The sequence below is a fragment of the Aquarana catesbeiana genome, linkage group LG03 (assembly GCF_042186555.1).
Source record: "Aquarana catesbeiana isolate 2022-GZ linkage group LG03, ASM4218655v1, whole genome shotgun sequence".
Classification (NCBI taxonomy): domain Eukaryota; kingdom Metazoa; phylum Chordata; class Amphibia; order Anura; family Ranidae; genus Aquarana; species Aquarana catesbeiana.
The window spans coordinates 743992934-744016268 of record NC_133326.1 but is presented as its reverse complement, the minus strand read 5'-3'; the positions used below and the strand labels follow the sequence as shown (position 1 = coordinate 744016268).

Below are 23335 nucleotides of genomic sequence, written 5' to 3'. Positions count from 1 at the left end.
TCTGATATTCCGGAGTAGAATCCTCTGTGGTGTATCTGGTTCCTGAGTCTCTGATATTCTGAAGTAGGATCCTCTGTGGTGTATCTGGTTCCTGAGTCTCTGATATTCTGAAGTAGGTTCCTCTGTGGTGTATCTGGTTCCTCAGTCTCTGATATTCTGAAGTAGGATCCTCTGTGGTGTATCTGGTTCCTCAGTCTCTGATATTCTGAAGTAGGCATCTCTGTGGTGTATCTGGTTCCTCAGTCTCTGATATTCCAGAGTAGGTTCCTCTGTGGTGTATCTGGTTCCTCAGTCTCTGATATTCTCGAGTAGGTTCCTCTGTGGTGTATCTGGTTTCTCAGTCTCTGATATTCCAGAGAAGGTTCCTCTGTGGTGTATCTGGTTCCTCAGTCTCTGATATTCTGGAGTAGGATCCTCTGTGGTGTATCTGGTTCCTCAGTCTCTGATATTCTGGAGTGGGTTCCTCTGTGGTGTATCTGGTTCCTCAGTCTCTGACATTCTGGACTAGGTTCCCCTGTGGTGTATCTGGTTCCTCAGTCTCTGATATTCCAGAGTAGGTTCCTCTGTGGTGTATCTGGTTCCTCAGTCTCTGATATTCCAGAGTAGGTTCCTCTGTGGTGTATCTGGTTCCTCAGTCTCTGATATTCCAGAGTAGGTTCCTCTGTGGTGTATCTGGTTCCTCAGTCTCTGATATTCCAGAGTAGGTTCCTCTGTGGTGTATCTGGTTCCTCAGTCTCTGATATTCCAGAGTAGGTTCCTCTGTGGTGTATCTGGTTCCTCAGTCTCTGATATTCCAGAGTAGGTTCCTCTGTGGTGTATCTGGTTCCTCAGTCTCTGATATTCCAGAGTAGGTTCCTCTGTGGTGTATCTGGTTTCTCAGTCTCTGATATTCCAGAGTAGGTTTCTCTGTGGTGTATCTGGTTCCTGAGTCTCTGATATTCCGGAGTCGGTGTCTCTGTGGTGTATCTGGTTCCTCAGTCTCTGATATTCCAGAGTAGGTTCCTCTGTGGTGTATCTGGTTTCTCAGTCTCTGATATTCCAGAGTAGGTGTCTCTGTGGTGTATCTGGTTCCTCAGTCTCTGATATTCCAGAGTAGGTTCCTCTGTGGTGTATCTGGTTCCTCAGTCTCTGATATTCCAGAGTAGGTTCCTCTGTGGTGTATCTGGTTCCTGAGTCTCTGATATTCCGGAGTAGGTTCCTCTGTGGTGTATCTGGTTGCGGAGTCTCTGATATTCCAGAGTAGGTTCCTCTGTGGTGTATCTGGTTCCTCAGTCTCTGATATTCCAGAGTAGGTTCCTCTGTGGTGTATCTGGTTCCTCAGTCTCTGATATTCTGGAGTAGGTTCCTCTGTGGTGTATCTGGTTCCTCAGTCTCTGATATTCCGGAGTAGAATCCTCTGTGGTGTATCTGGTTCCTGAGTCTCTGATATTCTGAAGTAGGATCCTCTGTGGTGTATCTGGTTCCTGAGTCTCTGATATTCTGAAGTAGGTTCCTCTGTGGTGTATCTGGTTCCTCAGTCTCTGATATTCTGGAGTAGGATCCTCTGTGGTGTATCTGGTTCCTGAGTCTCTGATATTCTGAAGTAGGATCCTCTGTGGTGTATCTGGTTCCTCAGTCTCTGATATTCTGAAGTAGGATCCTCTGTGGTGTATCTGGTTCCTCAGTCTCTGATATTCCAGAGTAGGTTCCTCTGTGGTGTATCTGGTTCCTCAGTCTCTGATATTCTGGAGTAGGTTCCTCTGTGGTGTATCTGGTTTCTCAGTCTCTGATATTCCAGAGAAGGTTCCTCTGTGGTGTATCTGGTTCCTCAGTCTCTGATATTCTGGAGTAGGATCCTCTGTGGTGTATCTGGTTCCTCAGTCTCTGATATTCTGGAGTGGGTTCCTCTGTGGTGTATCTGGTTCCTCAGTCTCTGACATTCTGGACTAGGTTCCCCTGTGGTGTATCTGGTTCCTCAGTCTCTGATATTCTGGAGTAGGTTCCTCTGTGGTGTATCTGGTTCCTCAATCTCTGATATTCCAGAGTAGGTTCCTCTGTGGTGTATTTGGTTGAATGACATTCTATAGTAAAGTCCTCCAGCGATATGTACGATTTTCCAGGATGATGGAAGAGTTCTCATGGTGAGGTAAGTACTCTAATAGAACAAATAAGTATTTTTTTTTTAATTACTTAGTGTAATTACTCCAATCAGTGCAGTGTTTGCAGTAACTGTGCTTTCTTTTGTCGCAGGGCCGCCATGGAAACGGTGGAGTCGGAGGTGTTTGATCTGGAGAGCCGGTTGGAGAAGGTATGTGCATAGGGAGTGGTGGGGGGGGGGGTGGCACTCAGGGATTTGTGGGGTGGGATTATTATGGGTTGGGGTGGGGGGATGGGAAGGTGGCCTTCATGTTTTTTTTGGGGTGGGATTATTATGGGTTGGGGTGGGGGGATGGGAGGGTGGCCTTCATGGATTTTCTAGAGTGGCATTAATATGGCATTGGGGTGGCATTCAGGTATTAGGGTGGGATTATTATGGGATAGGAGGGTTGGGAGGGTGACATTCAGGTATTAGTAGGGTGGGATTATTATGGGTTGGGGTGGGGGGGGATGGGAGGGTGGCATTTAGGGATTAGTAGGGTGGGATTATTATGGGTAGAGGTGGGGGGATGGGTGGGTGACATTCAGGGATTTGTGGGGTGGGATTATTATGCGTTGGGGGGGGGATGGGAGGGTGGCATTTAGGCATTAGTAGGGTGGGATTATTATGGGTTGGGGTGGGGGGATGGGTGGGTGACATTCAGGTATTAGTAGGGTGGGATTATTATGGGTTGGGGTGGGGGGATGGGAGGGTGACATTCAGGTATTAGTAGGGTGGGATTATTATGGGTTGGGGTGGGGGGGGGGGATGGGAGGGTGGCATTTAGGGATTAGTAGGGTGGGATTATTATGGGTTGGGGTGGGGGGATGGGTGGGTGACATTCAGGTATTAGTAGGGTGGGATTATTATGGGTTGGGGTGGGGGGATGGGAGGGTGACATTCAGGTATTAGTAGGGTGGGATTATTATGGGTTGGGGTGGGGGGGGGGATGGGAGGGTGGCATTTAGGGATTAGTAGGGTGGGATTATTATGGGTTGGGGTGGGGGGATGGGTGGGTGGCATTCAGGGATTTGTGGGGTAGTTTACTATGGGTTGGGTTGGGGAGTGACGTTCAGGAAATTGTGGGGTGGGATTATGATGGGTTGGGGTGGGGGGATGGGAGGATGACATTCAGGCATATGTGGGATTATTATGGGTTGGGATTCTTATGGGTTGGGGTGGGAGGATGGGTGGATGACATTCAGGCATTTGTGGGTTGGGATTCCTATGGGTTTGGGAGGGGGGGATGGGAGGGTGGCATTCAGGCATACGTGGGATTATTATGGGTTGGGGCTTCAGGGGTGAGAAGGTTCAGCTTGTCTATGAGATAATAAATGGTGAAGTAAGAGATGGTCTTCCTCCAACACCCACAATGTGTTGCTGAACCTTATGAATGAACCCTCTCTGTATTGAGGTAAACCATAAAACCATGGTGTCATCACCATAAAAAGATCTCCTGATACACAGCAGTTCATCATTAACAAATCTTCATACAGCCGGGACGAGGCCCCATAGAGGAAGGCGTGGGACGACGTGCTGATGATATTCATAAAACTCCATTGAATGTGTGTCAGAAGTTATCAGACTTCTATTCTGTGCAGGAATCGGGTCAAACATGGCTCTTCCAAGGACACATTCCACTCGCCATCATCTGTGTTTCAGGGTTTTCTTGCAGCTTCATAACAGAAAGTTCCAGACATCACACAAAGGATTACGCTCACAGGGGTCTGCAGCAAAATACCAGGCTCCTGGCTTCCTCTGGCCTCACAGGCTTTAGGCCCTCGTCTGTCTCCCCTCCAGACAATTCTCACTCTTGTGCACCCATTCGCTGTCCTACCACTAAGCTGTCCTGGCTCACACGGTGACTCCCTGGTGGAGACCTCCTCTGCACCTGAGATGAGCCTTGAACCGTGGTCAGCACTCATACCAAGAGGGCACCCCTACACCATCAGGTTGCTGGTAAAATGTGTAATGGGATGGGTCTGCAAACATCTGTGAAGCATGGTGGAGGAGTGTAATGGGGTGGGCCTGCTTTGCTCTCTCAGGAACTTGGACGGCTTGCAGCCACCAGTGAATTTGGTTGTATCAGTTATTTCTAGAGAAGATTGTTGGAATGTTTCTCTATGATCCAAATACAGGTGAGATCCAAAACACAGAGCTACAAATACAAAATGGGAGAAAAGCTATGGCCGTTCCAACCTCAATCCCATTAAAATGCTGTGGCTTGATGTAAAGCAGGTCATCTATTCAGAAAATCTCTGTGTTCTTCATAGATAAAGACCATTTTATGCACAGAAGTGGGCCAAGGTATTTGTACTGAGTTAAATATGGGGGGGGCATTGCTGAATTCCTCCTAAAACTGCCAATTGCCTGGCTGTCCCTGGCTTCAATGCTATTAGACAATGACCTTGGACAAAAGTAAGGTCAGAATGACTGGACTACATACCTCTTATATGTAGGACAGCCAGGCAGATAGCATTTCCAGAATGAGAGGTTAGTAATGAGAATTCAGTCTATCTTCTAGATATAATGGTGTAGAATGCCATGTATTCTATCTCCATTCTTTTGGTCAAGGTGAAGGTGTATTCCAGGACTCAAATCCATAGAAACCTGAAGGGCTTCCATCTACGATCCTGAGTGCAGAACATGGATCTTAGTTCCTTGTATATGTCATATCACATGTCCAGGAGTTCTCCAGAGTCTCTCCTGGAAATGAACTCCCTCTACATCTCAGTTGAAGTAGAGTTGTTCTGATTGTCAGGTTGACATGACTTCCAATAATATGGCCCCTTTCTTACTGCCCCGGGACCCACAGATCTCCCACAGATCTTGAAGTGGAGTTTGGTTTCCTCCTTGTCTCTGAGGTTCTCATGATTGGTGGCCCTGGCACACATAGACGTGGATCTATCTTTTAGTGATAATAGGGTTTTATGGAGGTTCAGGTGAGGGGAATTCAGCGATACTCTGACATCATTTATTGCCGCCAGCATTTGGATGGTCGGCCCATTGAAGGACAATACATACAGAAGAATGTCACAGCTGATAAATAGTAACTCCATCCCTACCAGAAGGGATATAAGAGGTCCTGCAACTTGGTGGCATGTGTCCCAGAGTGGCCTACAGTCCTTTCCTTCTATCCTCTACAGACTTGTTAGAGGCTCTTTGGTGGCCCTTTCCAGGGATTGTGATAGACCTGCATCGCTCTCCAATCACTTGGTTAGGGAGCCGTCTACATCCTGGGGTGCTTATCTATAACGTGATTATCTAGGCACCTACTAGCTCTGCACCCCATACTTCCCATTCCATCCCCTCCACTGCATTGGTTGCCTCTATGATGGAGATACCTTAAGCTTTTTAGGCCTAGCCTATCTTCCTCCATAGAAAGACCACAGTCCCTAAAGCCTCACAAACTGCACCCCAAATCCCCTAATTGGTGTTTTTCAATATTTGTAGTTTCCACAATCTGATTTAATGTCATTGTTTCTCTAATTAAAAGGCAGCAAGAATAAAGTAACCGCGTGATTTGCTATAGATATCGCTGTGTATCCAAAAATTCTGCCCTGTGTGTGGCCCTCAAGGGCCAATGTTGGACACCCCCCTTCTAAAACCTTGGATTGTGGGAAAAAAATGGGTGGTTATGCTGAGGAGCGTGGTTTTATTAGATGGAGGTAATCTCTGTGTGAAGTATCCATATCAATAGGTGGGCTAAACCACTCCGAGGGTATATCGTAGGGGTGTGCATCTTCACTGGTCTCACAATTTGATTTGATTATGATTATCCTGTCCACAAATCGATTCGATTCCGCGATGCATCACGATTACTGCGCAGGTGCGCATGGTTAAAAACATTTTATCCAAAAATTCAAGCAGTCAGAAAAACTCAATTTTTATCAAGAGGCAGAGGGATGGTGGGATCAGAGGGATGGATGGGATCAGAGGCATAGGGATGGCTGGGATCAGTGGCAGAGGGATGGATGGGATCAGGCAGAGGGGTTATGGTAGTGGAAGGATGGGATCAGTGGCAGAGGGATGGATGGGATCATGGTCAAAGGGATAGATGGGATCAGGCAGAGGGGTTATGGTAGTGGAAGGATGGGATCAGTGGCAAAGGGATGGATGGGATCATGGTCAAAGGGATGGCTGGGATCAGAGGCAGAGGGATGGCTGGGATCAGAGGCAGAGGGATGGCTGGGATCAGAGGCAGAGGGATGGCTGGGATCAGAGGCAGAGGGATGGCTGGGATCAGAGGCAGAGGGATGGCTGGGATCAGTGGCAGAGGGATGGATGGGATCAGGCAGAGGGGTTATGGTAGTGGAAGGATGGGAACAGTGGCAGAGGGATGGATGGGATCAGGGTCAAAGGGATACATAGGATTAGTGGCAGAGGGATGGCTGGGATCAGGCAGAGGGGTGATGGTAGTGGATGGTGGGATCAGAGGGATGGCTGGGATCAGACAGAGGGGTGATGGTAGTGGATGGATGGGATCAGGCAAAATGATGGTGGGATCAGAGGGATGGCTGGGATCAGGCAGAGGGGTGATGGTAGTGGATGGATGGGATCAGGCTGAGGGATGGTGGGATCAGAGGGATGGCTGGGATCAGGCAGAGGGGTGATGGTAGTGGAGGGATGGGATCAGGCAGAGGGGTGATGGTAGTGGATGGATGCGATCAGGCAGAGGGGTGATGGTAGTGGATGGATGGGATCAGGCAGAGGGGTGATGGTAGTGGAGGGATGGGATCAGAGGGATGGCTGAGATCAGGCAGAGGGGTGATGGTAGTGGATGGATGGGATCAGGCAGAATGATGGTGGGATCAGAGGGATGGCTGGGATCAGACAGAGAGGTGATGGTAGTAGATGGATGGGATCAGGCAGAATGATGGTGGGATCAGAGGGATGGCTGGGATCAGGCAGAGGGGTGATGGTAGTGGATGGATGGGATCAGGCTGAGGGATGGTGGGATCAGAGGGATAGCTGGGATCAGGCAGAGGGGTGATGGTAGGGGATGGATGGGATCAGGCAGAGGGGTGATGGTAGTGGAGGGATGGGATCAGGCAGAGGGGTGATGGTAGTGGAGGGATGGGATCAGGCTGAGGGATAGTGGGATCAGAGGGATGGCTGGGATCAGGCAGAGGAGTGATGGTAGGGGATGGATGGGATCAGGCAGAGGGGTGATGGTAGTGGAGGGATGGGATCAGGCTGAGGGATGGTGGGATCAGAGAGATGGCTTGGATCAGGCAGAGGGGTGATGGTAGTCAATGGATGGGATCAGGCAGAGGGGTGATGGTAGTGGAGGGATGGGATCAGGCTGAGGGATGGTGGGATCAGAGGGATGGCTGGGATCAGGCAGAGGGGTGATGGTAGTGGATGGATGGGATCAGGCAGAGGGGTGATGGTAGTGGGGAGATGGGATCAGGCTGAGGGATGGTGGGATCAGAGGGATGGCTGGGATCAGTGGCAGAGGGCTGATGCTAGTGGAGGGATGGGATCAGGCTGAGGGATGGTGGGATCAGAGGGATGGCTGGGATCAGGCAGAGGAGTGATGGTAGTGGAGGGATGGGATCAGGCTGAGGGATGGTGGGATCAGAGGGATGGCTGGGATCAGTGGCAGAGGGCTGATGGTAGTGGAGGGATGGGATCAGTGACACTAGCACTCACCAGCTCTCAGTGTCAGTGGATTCCCCCTCCTCCATGCTGCTCAGTGTGTTTTCTCCTTCTGGTGCCTCCAGTGAAGCCTCTCTTTATGTCGGGTCTCCTCAAGCTCCTCCCCTTGCACTGTACAGCTGACTTTCTAATTCAGTGAAGGGGAGGGGCTTTAGCCACCATGCAGTCTCTGCCTCTGTGTTTCTCCTGGAGAGACAGAGCACCGCACTGAGTGACAGATGATGTCATCAGAGATCGATTCGGCCGACTCGCAGCATCATGTACGTCTGAATCGCGATGCATCGATGCTGCGATTATATTCAACACCCCTAGTATATTGGGTTTTCCACAATCCAAGCTTTTGTAATCACCAGGACTACACACCCCTGTTTTTTTCCGATAAGGTCTGGGGACTCTGCGCCTAGAGAGCGGTTCACCATGAATTTCTAGGTGGGGACATAAAAATCCTCCATAAGCTCTATTATCGGCTGCTGACCATTTACAGTTCCAACCATCCACACCAAATCTGATACATGATCAATTATTCCTAATCTGCAATAGTTGAACATAAAATGAGTTGTCTGTATTTCCTTCATCTCCTAGCTGGTAAAGCTCTCCTCCCATATGGTGGATGGAGGACGTCAGTACTGCACCAGTAGCCGTCACTTTGTCTGCGCCTTGCGTGAGCTGTCCCACCATTCCCAGGAGGACACCATGCTGAAGGTAAGTCCGTGTGCTGGAGACCATTTCATGGCAATCATGGTGAAAATTCAGACATGAACTTGGATTGCTGTCTAGTGATCAAAAATTATAATTTTATGGGGTCTTTATATGATGTAGATCCATGAAGATCTCCTGGTGATGTCTTCTTTTATAGATCCAATCTGGCAAAAATAAAAATGTTCTTGGTGGGAGTTCTATTAATGGTGGATATGATCCTTTTCCCCCAGTTTTCTACCAGATTTCATCTTTTCTTTATTGTTAATTTGCTGGTTCTGGAGTTCTGCTGTGAACAATCACTGAATGATATCTTTTTCTTCTACGTAGGATTGCTTGGAGCGTTTCTCTGACAGTCTGAATAAAATTATAGACAATCACTTGGTAAGAATAATGTCTCGGTTCTTCTGGATCCTCATAATCTCCAGTTCAATGTCCTTCCATTCTGAATTCTTCTATCAGACTCTCCTTACTTTGGGGAATATCTATACATTGTGGTGACATTTTATTCTTCATGTATGAAGTTGTGATGTGGATCATTCTTTTCTCCCCCCTCCCCCATTCATCCAGCTTAGTGTGTAGAAAATTGTAATTATTTAAGTAGAAAATTATACAGTGAACTCTACAAGATCATGTTAATCGTGCAGTTCCTGTGTAGGCTATAAGACCCGAGCCTTCGCCAAGTGGGAGATTAGGGATTGTCCTGGTACCTTGGTGTGGTGCCTCCAACAGAAAGGGCCTGGGACTTGTAGGTGGGACTCACCAAGAACATCTTGTTCCCTGGCAGTTACACCTATTTCCAGCTTGTAATAAATGCAGCTCCAGCCCTTGAATGTAGACCAAATGAGAAAAATTAGCTGCACACCAACATCCTTCCAACAGGTTTATTGAAAGACTGCCACCAGGGCTAAAACAACGGACCAAGGGGTGAAGATGTTTCACATAACCCAAAGGAAGACTGGCCTACCGAACCTCTAAAGGACACTTCCACTTGGTCTACATGTTCACGGATGCGAGCCGGAGCTAGCACCCAGCTCTTCCTTTTTGGTGGATTATATTACTTACCTGGAGCAGCAATCTGTCTAATTTCTCCAGCCCTTCCAACACTTAAAACTTGAATAAAGATGACAGAAGAAGTAGGAATACCCAAATCTATTCCTGGGCTCTTACAGCATTTGTGACTAGCAGTCACTGGTTAGGTCTCCCTATCCAGGAGCACATGGCTACTAATGGAGCCACAAAAACAGGAGGTTCTTCCGGTACTCTATTACAGTTCCCTGACTCTAGCATGGGACACCTCCAGACACAGAGCCTGCATTGGGCCTAGCCCCCGGGCCCCGGAAAAGGCACTCAGTCTGCTCAACAGGGGACTTCTCCCTAGCAGAAAGACCTCCTACCAAGGTCTTCATACATTTACCACACAGTGCTTCTGTGTTTTGTTAAAGACTGGTCCAACTGACTGATGACAGCTGTACCAGAGGTTGACTAGCTTCCAAGACGGGACTCAATGCACCGACCTGTCCTTGACACAGAATTCTGAGGCCCCCTCAACAGATAAGGTGATACAGAAATTCACAGAGCACACTGCTCTGCAAGAGACTGCAAAACAACATAATACAAACAGGAAAAGGCTGAGGGAACATCTCCTGACTCCTTTATAAGTAGTCCACATAGTAGTCTCCTCTGTGACACCTCACCATGGAGTCTCTCCGTCTCTGGTAGGATGCCTCGTTCTCACTTTTCTCTATTTGTGTCTCCTTGTGTGCAGCCTTTTCACTCTCATTTAGCTTTTCTGTCACCTTTTGTATTTACCATTGTCTGGCCTCCTACCAGCTATTTCCATGATGACCATCTTCCTTCCTCCGACAGGAGCTCCTGGACTCCATCCAACAAAGCTTCAAACACAAACTGCATCATCTCCTGAAAGAGTGAGCTGATCTCCATCCCTGTTCCTTCATACCCCTTCTCCTCACCCTCTCCACCCTTCACCACTATTATCCTCCCCTCTCCTTCCTCCACCCTTCAACTCTGTTATCTTCCCCTCTCATTCCTCCATCCTTCACCTCTCTTACAGTGCCTTGAAAAAGTATTCGCGCCCCTTGACATTTCCCACATTTTGTCATGTTGCAACCAAAAACGTAAATGTATTTTATTGGGCTTTTATGTGATGGACCAACACAAAGTGTCACATAATTGTGAAGTGGAGGGAAAATGATACAAATAAATCTGTGAAAAGTGTGTGCGGGGGGCATTTGTATTCAGCCCCCTTTACTCTGATACCCCCTAACTAAAATCTAGGGAACCAATGGCCTTCAGAAGTCACCTAATTAGTAAATAGAGTCCACCTGTGTGTCATTTAATCTCAGTATAAATACAGCTGTTCTGTGAAGCCCTCAGAGGTTTGTTAGAGAACCTTAGTGAACAAACAGCATCACGAAGGCCAAGGAACACACCAAACAGGTCAGTTATAAAGTCGTGGAGAAGTATAAAGCAGGGTTAGGTTATAAAAATATCTCCCAAGCTTTGAACATCTCACGGAGCTCTGTTCAATCCATCATCGGAAAATGGAAAGAGTATGGCACAACTGTAAACCTACGAAGACATGGCCGTCCACCTAAACTGACCGGCCGGGCAAGGAGAGCATTCATCAGAGAAGAGCCAAGAGGTCCATGGTAACTCTGGAGGAGCTGCAGAGATCCACAGCTCAGGTGGGAGAATCTGTCCACAGGACATTATTAGTCGTGTACACACGATTGGGATTTTGGACGGAAAAAGATATGACGGCTTTTCCGACGGGATTCTGCTCAAGCTTGCCTTGCATACAAACGGTCACACAAAAGTTCGCTTGACTTTCGACCGTCAAGAACACGGTGACGTACAACACTACGACGAGCCGAGAAAATGAAGTTCAATGCTTCCAAGCATGCGTTGAATTGTTTCGGAGCATGCGTAGGAATTTTGTGCATCGGAATTGCTACAGACGAACGCATTTTTGGATAGAAACTTTTTCTGACCAAAAAATTGAGAACATGCTCTCAATCTTTTGCTGGCTGGAATTCAGCCAGCAAAAGTCCGATGGAGCATATACACGGTCGCATTTTCCGACCAAAAGCTCTCATCGGTCTTTTTTGCTGGCCGAATTTCCGATCGTGTGTACGCGGCATTAGTCGTGCACTCCATAAATCATCTGGTCTTTGGTCTTTTCAGAAAACAAACTGATCCTATAGGTGATGGCTCCTCAGTCCACCAGCCAGATTACTATAGAGAAGGATGCTGTAGGTTTGCTTTACCGCCATCATTACTGTAATGTGGTCCACCTACAGAGGTGCCCATGTGATCATCAGCCAGTGGGAGAGAGAGGGCCCGACTCCACTAAGGGGCCCCAGTGCACATGACCCCCTGCACTCGATGGCACTGTGAAATCTCCAGAGATCTGTCATAATTGTCCTTGTCCATCCTAGAGACATACGTTCCTTCCGAGACAGCCGCAAGGAATTGGAGCGCTGCAGAGAGGGGCTGGAGAGCGCCTTAAACCACAATTCAGAGATTTCTCGCAAGAAGGCGCAGGAAGTGCAGGACGCGGCGGTGTCGGTGCAGACATCCCGCAAGGCGTTCAGAGAGCGGGTTCTGGATTATACCCTACAGGTGAGTACCAGGCCCTCATATTATGTCATATCACTATATCTTATCGTATTGTATGGCTCAATTCACAAAGCTTTCACACACAGGGATAAGGATCTTTATTTTAGCCATGTGACCGCCATCTCTTGGTTCTGTGTCTCACAGATGCTGTGTCCAGGGTCATATCCCGGGATCAAAGCATCAGTCATATTTATAGTTCATTCACATTGGCTGTAATTCAATAAGGAGTTCATTATAGGGATCAGAATGGGCAGCCCCCCCATATTTAAAGATGAGGTTTGGGCAGGACCATCACATTAAGTGGATGTAATGGGGGGGAATGTGGTCCCGGCATATCAGGGGTAAGGTCTGGGTGGGACCAATTTTATTGTTGGTATAATTTGGACATGCCCACCCTTGAATGGATGAGATGAGGGCCATCTTGGAATATGGGACCATATTGTTGGAAAGTATGCTGAAAACAAGGATCCTTATCCCAGGGTGCTAGCTTTATGAATTGAGCCTTTTCCAGCTTGGCCCTACAAAAAGTCAAGTGGTGGAGAATAAATTCCTGTTGCTGTCAATACCTAAAAATGTATGCATTTCCTTCACTGTGCTAACCGTTCAGGAAAATGATATGAAGACTGATATTCTTCTTCCGATCTCCTCCTACTTCCACTTCTCTATCTCCTTCTTCAGATCAACGTCATCCAAGGGAAGAAGAAGTTCGACATTTTGGAGTTTGTGAGTTTCCAAGAAAATCCAATTGGGGGGTCTCTGTCCTATGGGGTTATCATAGAATGAATGGGCAGATTTTGGGGGTCTCTTTCCTATGCAATAAACATAGAATGGATGGACAGATATTGGGGGTCTCTGTCCTATGGGGTTATCATAGAATGGATGGACAGATATTGGGGGTCTCTTTCCTATAGGGGTATCATAGAATGGATGGACAGATATTGGGGGTCTCTTTCCTAGAGGATAAACATAGAATGATTGGACAGATATTGGGGGTCTTTGTCCTATGGGGTTATCATAGAAATAAAAAGTAGTATAGGGCGCACAGGACTAGCGTAGTCCAAATGATGTCTCTATTAGGGGTCGGCAGTCCAAAAATGAACGGGAGAAATGTTGGTTGAAAGGGATGAAAGGATGGTAATCTTCAGCAGAAAGGGCTGCAACTTTAAAAGACTTGAAGCAGGGTCTAAAATGACATAAAAACAAACAAAGGCGCCTCTAAGTGCAGAAGATAAACAATTTTAATACCCCAACTGTTTTTAACCCAGTTGGGGTATTAAAATTGTTTATCTTCTGCACTTGGAGGCGCCTTTGTTTGTTTTTTATCATAGAATCATTGGACAGATATTGGGGGTCTCTGCCCTATGTGGTTGTCATAGAATGATTGGACAGATATTGGGGTTCTCTGTCCTATGGTATAAACATAGAATGATTGGACAGATATTGGGGGTCTCTGTCCTATGTGGTTGTCATAGAATGATTGGACAGATATTGGGGGTCTTGGTCCTAGAGGATAAACATAGAATGATTAGACAGATATTGGGGGTCTTTGTCCTATGGGGTTATCATAGAATCATTGGACAGATATTGGGGGTCTCTGTCCTACGGGGTTATCATAGAATGGATGGACAGATATTGGGGGTCTCTGTCCTATGGTATAAACATAGAATGATTGGACAGATATTGGGGCTCTCTGTCCTATGGGGTTATCATAGAATGATTGGACAGATATTCTGGGTCTCTGTCCTATGGGGTTATCATAGAATGATTGGACAAATATTGGTGGTCACTGTCCTATGGGGTTATCATAGAATGATTGGACAGATATTGGGGGTTTCTGTCCTATGCGGTTATCATACAATGATTTCACAGATATTGGGGATCTCTTTCCTATGGGGGTATCATAGAATGATTGGATAGATATTGGGGACCTGTGTCCTCTGGGGGTATCATAGAATGATTGGACAGACATTGGGGGGTCTCTGTCCTATAGGGTTATCGTAGAATCATTGGACAGATATTGGGAGTCTCTGTCCTATGGGGGTATCATAGAATGATTGGGCAGATATTGGGGGTCTCTGTCCTATGGGGGTATCATAGAATGATTGGACAGATATTGGGGGTCTCTGTCCTATGGGGGTATCATAGAATGATTGGACAGATATTGGGGGTCTCTGTCCTATGGGGGTATCATAGAATGATTGGACAGATATTGGGGGTCACTGTCCTATGGGGGTATCATAGAATGATTGGACAGATATTGGGGGTTTCTGTCCTATGGGGTTATCATACAATGATTGGACAGATATTGGGGGTCTCTGTCCTATGGGGTTATCATAGAATGATTGGACAGATATTGGGGGTCTCTGTCCTATGGGGGTATCATAGAATGATTGGACAGATATTGGGGGTTTCTGTCCTATGGGGTTATCATACAATGATTGGACAGATATTGGGGATCTCTTTCCTATGGGGGTATCATAGAATGATTGGATAGATATTGGGGACCTGTGTCCTCTGGGGGTATCATAGAATGATTGGACAGACATTGGGGGGTCTCTGTCCTATAGGGTTATTGTAGAATCATTGGACAGATATTGGGAGTCTCTGTCCTATGGGGGTATCATAGAATGATTGGGCAGATATTGGGGGTCTCTGTCCTATGGGGGTATCATAGAATGATTGGACAGATATTGGGGGTCACTGTCCTATGGGGGTATCATAGAATGATTGGACAGATATTAGGGGTCTCTGTCCTATGGGGTTATCGAAGAATGGTTGGATGGATATTGGGGTGTCTCTGTCCTATGGGGTTATCATAGAATGATTGGACAGATATTGGGGGTCTCTGTCCTATGGGGGTATCATAGAATGATTGGACAGATATTGGGGGTCACTGTCCTATGGGGGTATCATAGAATGATTGGACAGATATTAGGGGTCTCTGTCCTATGGGGTTATCGAAGAATGGTTGGATGGATATTGGGGTGTCTCTGTCCTATGGGGTTATCATAGAATGATTGGACGGATGTTGGGGGTCTTGGTCCTATGGGGTTATCATAGAATGATTGGACAGATGTTGGGGGTCTTGGTCCTATGGGGTTATCATAGGATGATTGGACAGATATTGGAGGCGCATGGGATACATGAGGCCGCCACATCCACTGAACAAAGACTAGGAATGACCCCCCCACCCCGGAATGACTCCTTCTTCCTCTTTCTTTCAGATGTTGCAGCTGATAGACGCTCAGACTGGTTTCCTCACACAGAGTCACACCGTCCTGAAGAATGTGGAGGAATATCGGAAGGGCCTGGCCACACAGGTGAGGGGTACAGGAGATAATACACCCTATAGAAGGGCAAAAAATGCAGAGCAAATCTATAGAAATTCCACAATTACATACCAAATTCTGAAATCTAAAGATGATGGACTCCTTATAATTTGTGCATGTACCAACACCTCACTACAAATATATATACATATATGACTGTGCACCAGTGCACAAAGCAAGGTCCATGAAGACATGGATGAGGGAGTTTGGGGTGGAGGAACTTGACTGGTCTGTACAGAGTCTTGACCTCAACCCGATAGAACCCCTTTGGGATGAATTAGAGCAGAGACTACGAGGCAGGCCTTCTCTTCCAACATCAGTGCCTGACCTCACAAATGCTCTTCTGGAAGAATGGTCAAACATTCCAATAGACACCCTCCTAAACCTTGAGGACAGCCTTCCCAGAAGAGTTGAAGCTGTTATAGCTGCAAAGGGCGGAGCCAACTCAATATTGAACCGTACGGACTAATGCCCCGTACACACGGTCGGACTTTGTTCGGACATTCCGACAACAAAATCCTAGGATTTTTTCCAACGGATGTTGGCTCAAACTTGTCTTGCATACACACGGTCACACAAAGTTGTCGGAAAATCCGATCGTTCTGAACGCGGTGACGTAAAACACGTACGTCGGGACTATAAACGGGGCAGTGGCCAATAGCTTTCATCTCTTTATTTTATTCTGAGCATGCGTGGCACTTTGTCCATCGGATTTGTGTACACACGATCGGAATTTGTGACCGGAAACGGATTTTGTTGTCGGAAAATTTTATATCCTGCTCTCCAACTTTGTGTGTCGGAAAATCCGATGGAAAATGTCTGATGGAGCCCACACACGGTCGGAATTTCCGACAACACGCTCCGATCGGACATTTTTCATCGGAAAATCCGACCGTGTGTACGGGGTATAAGACTGGGATGTCATTAAAGCTCATGTGTGTGTGTAAAGGCAGGCGTCCCAATACTTTTGGTAATATAGTGTAGCTGTGGATCTGTGTAGTTTCTTTCAGAGTTATCATTGGCCTCTTGGTGCTCCTCTGACTTATGTCCTTCATACCCTTCGCTGGGCTTTGGTGGATGGCAGATTCCTTCAGATTTTTAGTGAAAGTTAATTGGTGCTCCTGGGAATGAGGGACGTTTGGATATTTTTATAGCTGGACCAGGCATGTACTGGCCATCGGGACTACCGGGAGATTCCCGGTGGGCCGATGGCTCAGTGGGCCAGTCGGGTACGGTCCTGGATCCGCTCCTCTCTGACAGTGAGAGATCGCAATTTCACTCCTGTCAGTGTTGCCAACCTACCAGATTGAAATTTACTGACACAACACCCAAAATTTACTGGCACAGCCACGTTTTTACTGGCATTTCCAAAAGTTACAAAATTACAGTTTTAAGCACACATTTTAGTATTTAGGCTACAAACAAGTACAAAATGCAATTAGCAACGTGATTTAAGGTAGATATTAAGGAAAAAAAAGTTCTTATTTTATTTACGATAGTAAATACGATAGATTTAGTAGTAAGTAAGTAGCTGAGGGACAGGACTCAGGAGGAGAAGAAGTGAAAATGGGCGGGACACACACGTGAAATTGACTCTCACTGCGACACGGAGAGCAGTACAGATGATGATGACACCTCACCGACACGACACGTCCCCTCCCGAGTCACAGGGACAGTCTCTCTCCACGCCAGATGGTCCCTTCAGTCCAAACAGCACTGACAGTCCCGCTCCCAGCTTGCCTTACCTCACACAAGGTTCTAGATGCTCGGCTCTGCTCCCTTGCACTATGACATCACACAAAACGCTCAGGCACTGATTCCACCAGACCCATCACCCGCCAGCGATGCCCAAACACACTATAGAAGGCACTCAAATGGTCTTGGCTGGGCCAAGCGTCACAGCCATGTTTTTATACTGGCAACCTTTTTCTGTCACTGGCATTTACTGGCAGGAGAAAAGTGCCCATTTTTTACTGGCTGCCAGTAAAAATACTGATGGTTGGCAACACTGACTCCTGTCAGGAGGAGCTTCTGTCATATGATGGAGAGCATGAGGCGTTATTCTCCCTCCAGCCTGCAGGGGGAGATAGACCAACGGTAGACTTTCCTTCCTCTCTCCCCTTATCACTTGTTATCACATGACTGGAGAGAGGAAGGAGAAGCTGCCTAAAAATTGTGAGTACAAGAGGGAGGGGGAGGGGGAGGACACTGATGTGAAGGGCTTCTGATGGGGGCTCTCAAAATTAAAGTGGGTCAAAGATGAGGAAGTCCAGGGCCTAATTTATGTCCCAGACCAGCCCTGAGCTGGACCCATAATTGTAGCTTCTGCAGAACTTTATCTAGGATGTTGTCCTGATGTCTTCTGGGTCTCCATTCTATTGTAGGTTTAGATGGTTCTCTAATAAACTCTACGGCCTTCCAGAGACAACGGGAGAATGATCCTCTGACACTTCAGGTCTGAAGGCAGTTGGTTGGACCAGGGCTTATTTAGGGTTGTTACACCAAAGGGGGTGAATACTCATGCAGTCAAGACTTTCTAATTTTTAAATATGTAAATCTTCGCGGCTTGTTTTTGAACTTGTAAACATTTGTGAAGGCCGATGGCCTAAAATCCCAGTTAAATCCATTTTACTTCTAGGCTGTTAAACAACAAAATGTGGAAGAACTTTAGGGGCGGGGGATAAATATTTTATGCAAAGCACTACAAGTGGCTCGTGATTCAAGTGTAATTCCGAAGCTCCCTTGTTGCAGCCATTCAGAATTTCCTCACCCGTACAGGTGAAGCCAAAATGTGGGAGACAAAGGACTATTTGCCAGTATTGCTTGTGGTCTCCCTGCATCTGGTGAGACTAACAGCCAGAGGATGCAGTGCCTTAGATGATCTCTCATTATGGATAGGAGTTTTTTAATTCAAGTCCACCTTGAAGTGTCCCTCATACTCACTGCAACCGAAACGTGTGGGGGACCTCTGGTGGATGATGTCCCTTACAAAGAAGAATGAGTGCAACAATGGGCGATAAAGCAAACCGATGTTCATTCTGTTCTGCAGGTCCATCAGACGGTCCTACAAGGGGCCCGGGAGCAGAGAGATCTGGAGCAGAAACTGATCAGCATGAAACACAGGGTGAGGATGGTTTTCTATGGATGTCTGTGTAATGCTCATCCTCTCCCTTCAAATCTTATTACATCCCCTCCCTTCCCTCTCCCATCTCCTCCCTTCCCTCCCTTCTCTTCTCTCTTCCATCCCTTTCCTCTCTTCCTTCTAATGTTCTGTCCCTTCCTTCCTTTCCTATTCCTCTCCTATCACTCCCCCATTCATCTCCCACCAAATTCACATCCCTCCCTACCCCCTCCTCCCATTTCCTTTCCCTTCATTCTTCTATCCCTCCCTCTTCCTTCAAAATCAAAAGTGCCCATTTTGAAGGCTTATATGCAAGTTATTGGGCATACAATGGTTATAGGAGTCCGGGTCCTTCCCTGGGGGGACATGTATCAATAAAAAAAAGTTAGTAAAAAACATAATTTATTACATGAGCTGAGTTTTTTTAGATTTTTAAAGTGAAAGCATAATAATGAAAAATTCCTTCCAATAAAGTGCCTTTGGGGGGTCCCCTTAGTCTACATGTAAAGTGGCAGATCTGTACCATCTCTAGAATCTGCTGCAGCAATAATTGCATTTATAAAGCCAAAAAAAATTAAATTTTCCCAGAAAGCTTTCTTTATTTTGCTCAGCAACAGCTGAGGAGCCAGAAGTGTGTATGATGAGGCCACAATGTAGTGCACTGGGAACAAGATTAGAGATTTTTTGGTGTCACTTTGACTTTGGATAGAAGTAACGGGTGCAGAAAAATTGTTCTTTGGGTGTCGGTGGCGCCTTCCCACTGTAACCCTATTGAGATAATCTTGACGAAAGCAAGAATTTGGCCTTGCTGTAAAAAAATTGCAATGATATTCACCTGCTGAAAAATGACTCTTTGGATGTTGGGGCTATGGCAGGAATAGATGTGGACAAAGAGGCAGGTTTATCCACTCTGGCAACTGCAGGGGACTGCGCACTTGTCTCTGCTTGGGTGACGGAGGATGAGGAAGGTTTAGTAAGCCAGTCCACCACCTCCTCTGCATGCTGTGGCTGGATAGCACGGGCAAACTCACTAAACAGAGGAAATGGTGCACTTTAATTTGAGTATTCACTACACAGACACACTCCACGGATACACTATAATATACTGCAATATAATGCGCCAAACGTACAGTGATGCACAGAACTATATGGCGTTAAACTGGCAGTAACGCATGCAAAACTATGGCGTTAAACTGCCAGTAACGCACACAGGAATAAATGGCATTAAACTGGCAGTAACGCACACAAAACTATATGGCGTTAAACTGGCAGTAATGCACAAAACTATATGGCGTTAAACTGGCAGTAATGCACGCAAAACTATATGGCATTAAACTGTCAGTAACACGCGCAGAAGTAAATGGCGTTAAACTGGCAGTAATGCATACAAAACTATATGGCGTTAAACTGGCAGTAACGCACAAAACGATATGGCGTTAAACTGGCAGTAACACACAAAACGATATGGTGTTAAACTGGCAGTAACACATAAAACTATATGGCGTTAAACTGGCAGTAACACAAACAGAAGTAAATGGCGTTAAACTGGCAGTAACGCACACAGAACTATATGGCGTTAAACTGGAAGTAACGCACGCAAAACTATATGGCGTTAAACTGGCAGTAACGCACACAGAAGTAAATGGCGGTAAACTGGCAGTAACGCACAAAACTATATGGCGTTAAACTGGCAGTAACGCACACAGAAGTAAATGGCGTTAAACTGGCAGTAACACAATCAAATAGATGGTGTTCAACCATCACTAAACTGACGCTATCTGAACTGTCCCTACTCTAGCTATACACTAATGTAAAGATTACTGACACGGTCTCACTACAATACAGTGTAACTATCTGAACTGTCCCTACTCTAGCTGCACACTATGAAAAGCTGAATGATGGTCCTCCTCACTACACTCACACTATCCCTAGACTGACACTAAACTAATATTCTACACTGACAATTGAAGCAAAATAGCACAGTATAGCACACTAACTAACTAATAGCACTGAACAGAGCCTTGTTCTATCTCTCTCCACGCCGAAATCACACTAAAAATGGCTGCCATTCAAAGAATACTTTTATTCTGTGGGGCGGGAATGAGCCATGATTGGATAAATTCATGATGACAGTGTCCAATCATGACTCTGACAGTGCTCTGTGTCCTGATTGGCTGAAGCTTTCACTGCTTCAGCCAATCAAGGCTTGCAATGCACTATCCAGCGCCGCAATGCATTGTGATCGGTTCGGGGGGCCGAACAAGCGGTCGAATGGCCCATTTTTTCCTGCTGTTTGTCGAACGTCCGAACAGCGAAAGATCGGCCTGAACTTATGCTCGGGCCGACCGTTCACCCATCCCTAATACTAACCCTGAGCTGTGAATATCTCTCCCCTGATTCTACCAGTGTCTTGTGTTATGGAGTGGTTGTGGTTTCTTCCAGTGTTTTGTGTTGGAGTAGTTGTGGTTTCTACCAGTGTCTTGTGTTGGAGTGGTTGTGGTTTCTATCAGTGTCTTGTGTTGGAGTGGTTGTGGTTTCTACCAGTGTCTTGTGTTGGAGTAGTTGTGGTTTCAACAGTGTCTTGTGTAGGAGTGGTTGTTCTTTCTACCAGTGTCTTGTGTAGGAGTGGTTGTGGTTTCTACCAGTGGCTTATGTTGGAGTGGTTGTGGTTATAGGGTCTTGTGTATTTTCTAAATCTCTCCTCTCTTTCTGCAGGAGGTTTCAGATGAGGATGCCGTCTTCCAGAGCGAGGGAGAAACCTCAGAGATAGTGATTGAAGGTTACCTCTTTAAGCGGGCCAGTAACACCTTTAAGACCTGGAGCCGGTGAGAGGGTTTTCATGCTTTTTTCAGAAAGGTGGAGGCAGCAAGGAAGTGGGGTACAAGGTGAACGAAGACAGGTTAGGATAGCAGATACTGGGAGCAATGGAGAGATGGGTGATGGGTGGGTTACACCTGGCACTGCGTACGGGAGATGGATTTGGAGGTTGAGATGTGAAGATAAAAGAACATTGAATGTGACAGATAAAGCAGCATCAGCATGTCGGGGTGGGGGGGGGGTATTTGAGTTTGGGTACAGGAATGCAGAACAACTGTAGGAATATAGTCCAACAAATTTTATAGAAACATAAAGTGTACCTATTTTGTCTCCTCTCTAGTCGGTGGTTTTCCATTCAGAACAATCAGCTGGTTTATCAAAAGAAGCTGGTGAGTAGATGGTTCATCCTCCCCTGCATTCATATATTAATAGACATTATCTTTGCATGTAATAATTGGGATGTATGCTTTGTATTGAATGAAAATGTTTAGGTCTCCATTTAATTCCACTTGAACATTGGAGGTCACCCTTTGACTCCAATAAAGGATTTACGGTCTTCACTGGATTCCTGTGAAGGATTTGAGGTCATTCTTGAACTCCAATGAAAGATTTGAGGTCCTCTTTGAACTCCAATAAAGGATTTGAGGTCTTCATTGGATTCCAGTGAAGGGTTTGAGGTTTTCCTTGGATCCCAGTGAACCATTTTAGTTTTTACTCTAACAAAAGTTTTAATATCTTGTTTGGACTTCAGTGAATGATCAAGGTCTTTCCTGGACTTCAGTGAACAATTTCAGTTCTTCATTGGAATCCAGTTAAATATTTTTAGATCTTCCATGGACTCCAGTGAGTGATTGCAGGTATTTCCAGATCTCTAGTTTTGAGGTCTTTCTTTGACTCCAGTGAATGATTTTAGGTCTTTTCTGAACCCTAGTGAAAGATCTGAGGTCTTCTTTGGACTTTATTAAAATAATGAGATCGTTCTTGTACTCCAGTAAAGTATTTTATATATTCTATGGATTCCATTAAAAGATTTGAGAACTTTCTTGAACTCCAGTGAGTGACTTGAGGTCTTTCCTGAACTCTAATGAAAGAATTGAGGTATTCCTTGGAATGTGGTAAAAGATGTGCGGTCTTTCCTGGACTACAGCAAAGCAGTTGAGGTCTGTCATGGATTTCAGTGAAAGCTTTGAATTCTTTCTTGGACTCCACTGGAGCCCAGGAAAGACCAAAAATCATTCACTGGGCTCCAAAAAAAAAATTAAATCTTTCACTAAAATCCATGGAAGTCCTTTGCTGAAGTCCAGGGAAGATCTCACATCTTTTACCACAGTCCAAGGCATACCTCAATTCTTTTATTGTAATTCAGTAAAGACCTTAAATCGTTCACTGGAGTTCAAGAATGTTTTCAAGTCTTTCAATGGATTCAGTGGAAGATTCAAATCTTTTACTGGAGTCCAAGAAAGATCTTGTGTTTTTAATAAAGTCCAAGGAAGGCCTCAGACCTTTCACTAGAGTTCAGAAAAAAACTCAAATCATTTACTGGAGTTCAAAAGAAATCTCAAATCTTAAACTATAGATCAGGAAATACCTGAAATCGCTCACTGGAGTTCAGCGAAGATCTAAAAATGTTTAACTGGAATCCAAGGAAGAATTGAAATATTTCACTGGAGCCCATGAAAGACCTCAAATCATTCACTGAACAATTTCAGTTCTACCTTGGATTCCAGTTAAAGATTATTAGATCTTTTCTGGACTCCAGTGAGTGATTTTAGGTCTTTCCTGATATCTAGTTTAAGATTTGAGGTCTCTCTTGGACTCCAGTGAATGCTTTGAGGTATTTTCTGAACTATAGTGAAAGGACTTTCTTGGACTTTATTAAAAGCACAAGATCTTTCTTGGACTCCAGTAAATTATTTGAATCTTCCATGGATTCCATTGAAAGATTTGAGAACT

The 23335-nt window shown here is 45.9% G+C and overlaps 1 protein-coding gene across 1 annotated transcript in view; it reads left to right on the top strand.

Annotated features, from left to right (window-relative positions):
- The first annotated feature begins 2228 nt into the window (after window positions 1–2228).
- Window positions 2229–23335, top strand: part of ACAP1 (ArfGAP with coiled-coil, ankyrin repeat and PH domains 1) — a 32323-nt gene continuing 11216 nt past the window's right edge. The window contains exons 1-10 of the mRNA XM_073623489.1: window positions 2229–2287; window positions 8360–8479; window positions 8804–8857; window positions 10343–10401; window positions 11935–12118; window positions 12794–12838; window positions 15340–15435; window positions 18494–18568; window positions 21281–21390; window positions 21723–21771. Coding sequence (XP_073479590.1) covers window positions 2237–2287; window positions 8360–8479; window positions 8804–8857; window positions 10343–10401; window positions 11935–12118; window positions 12794–12838; window positions 15340–15435; window positions 18494–18568; window positions 21281–21390; window positions 21723–21771 — 843 coding nt within the window. The 5' untranslated portion in view covers window positions 2229–2236. The remainder of the gene's footprint in view (window positions 2288–8359; window positions 8480–8803; window positions 8858–10342; window positions 10402–11934; window positions 12119–12793; window positions 12839–15339; window positions 15436–18493; window positions 18569–21280; window positions 21391–21722; window positions 21772–23335) is intronic.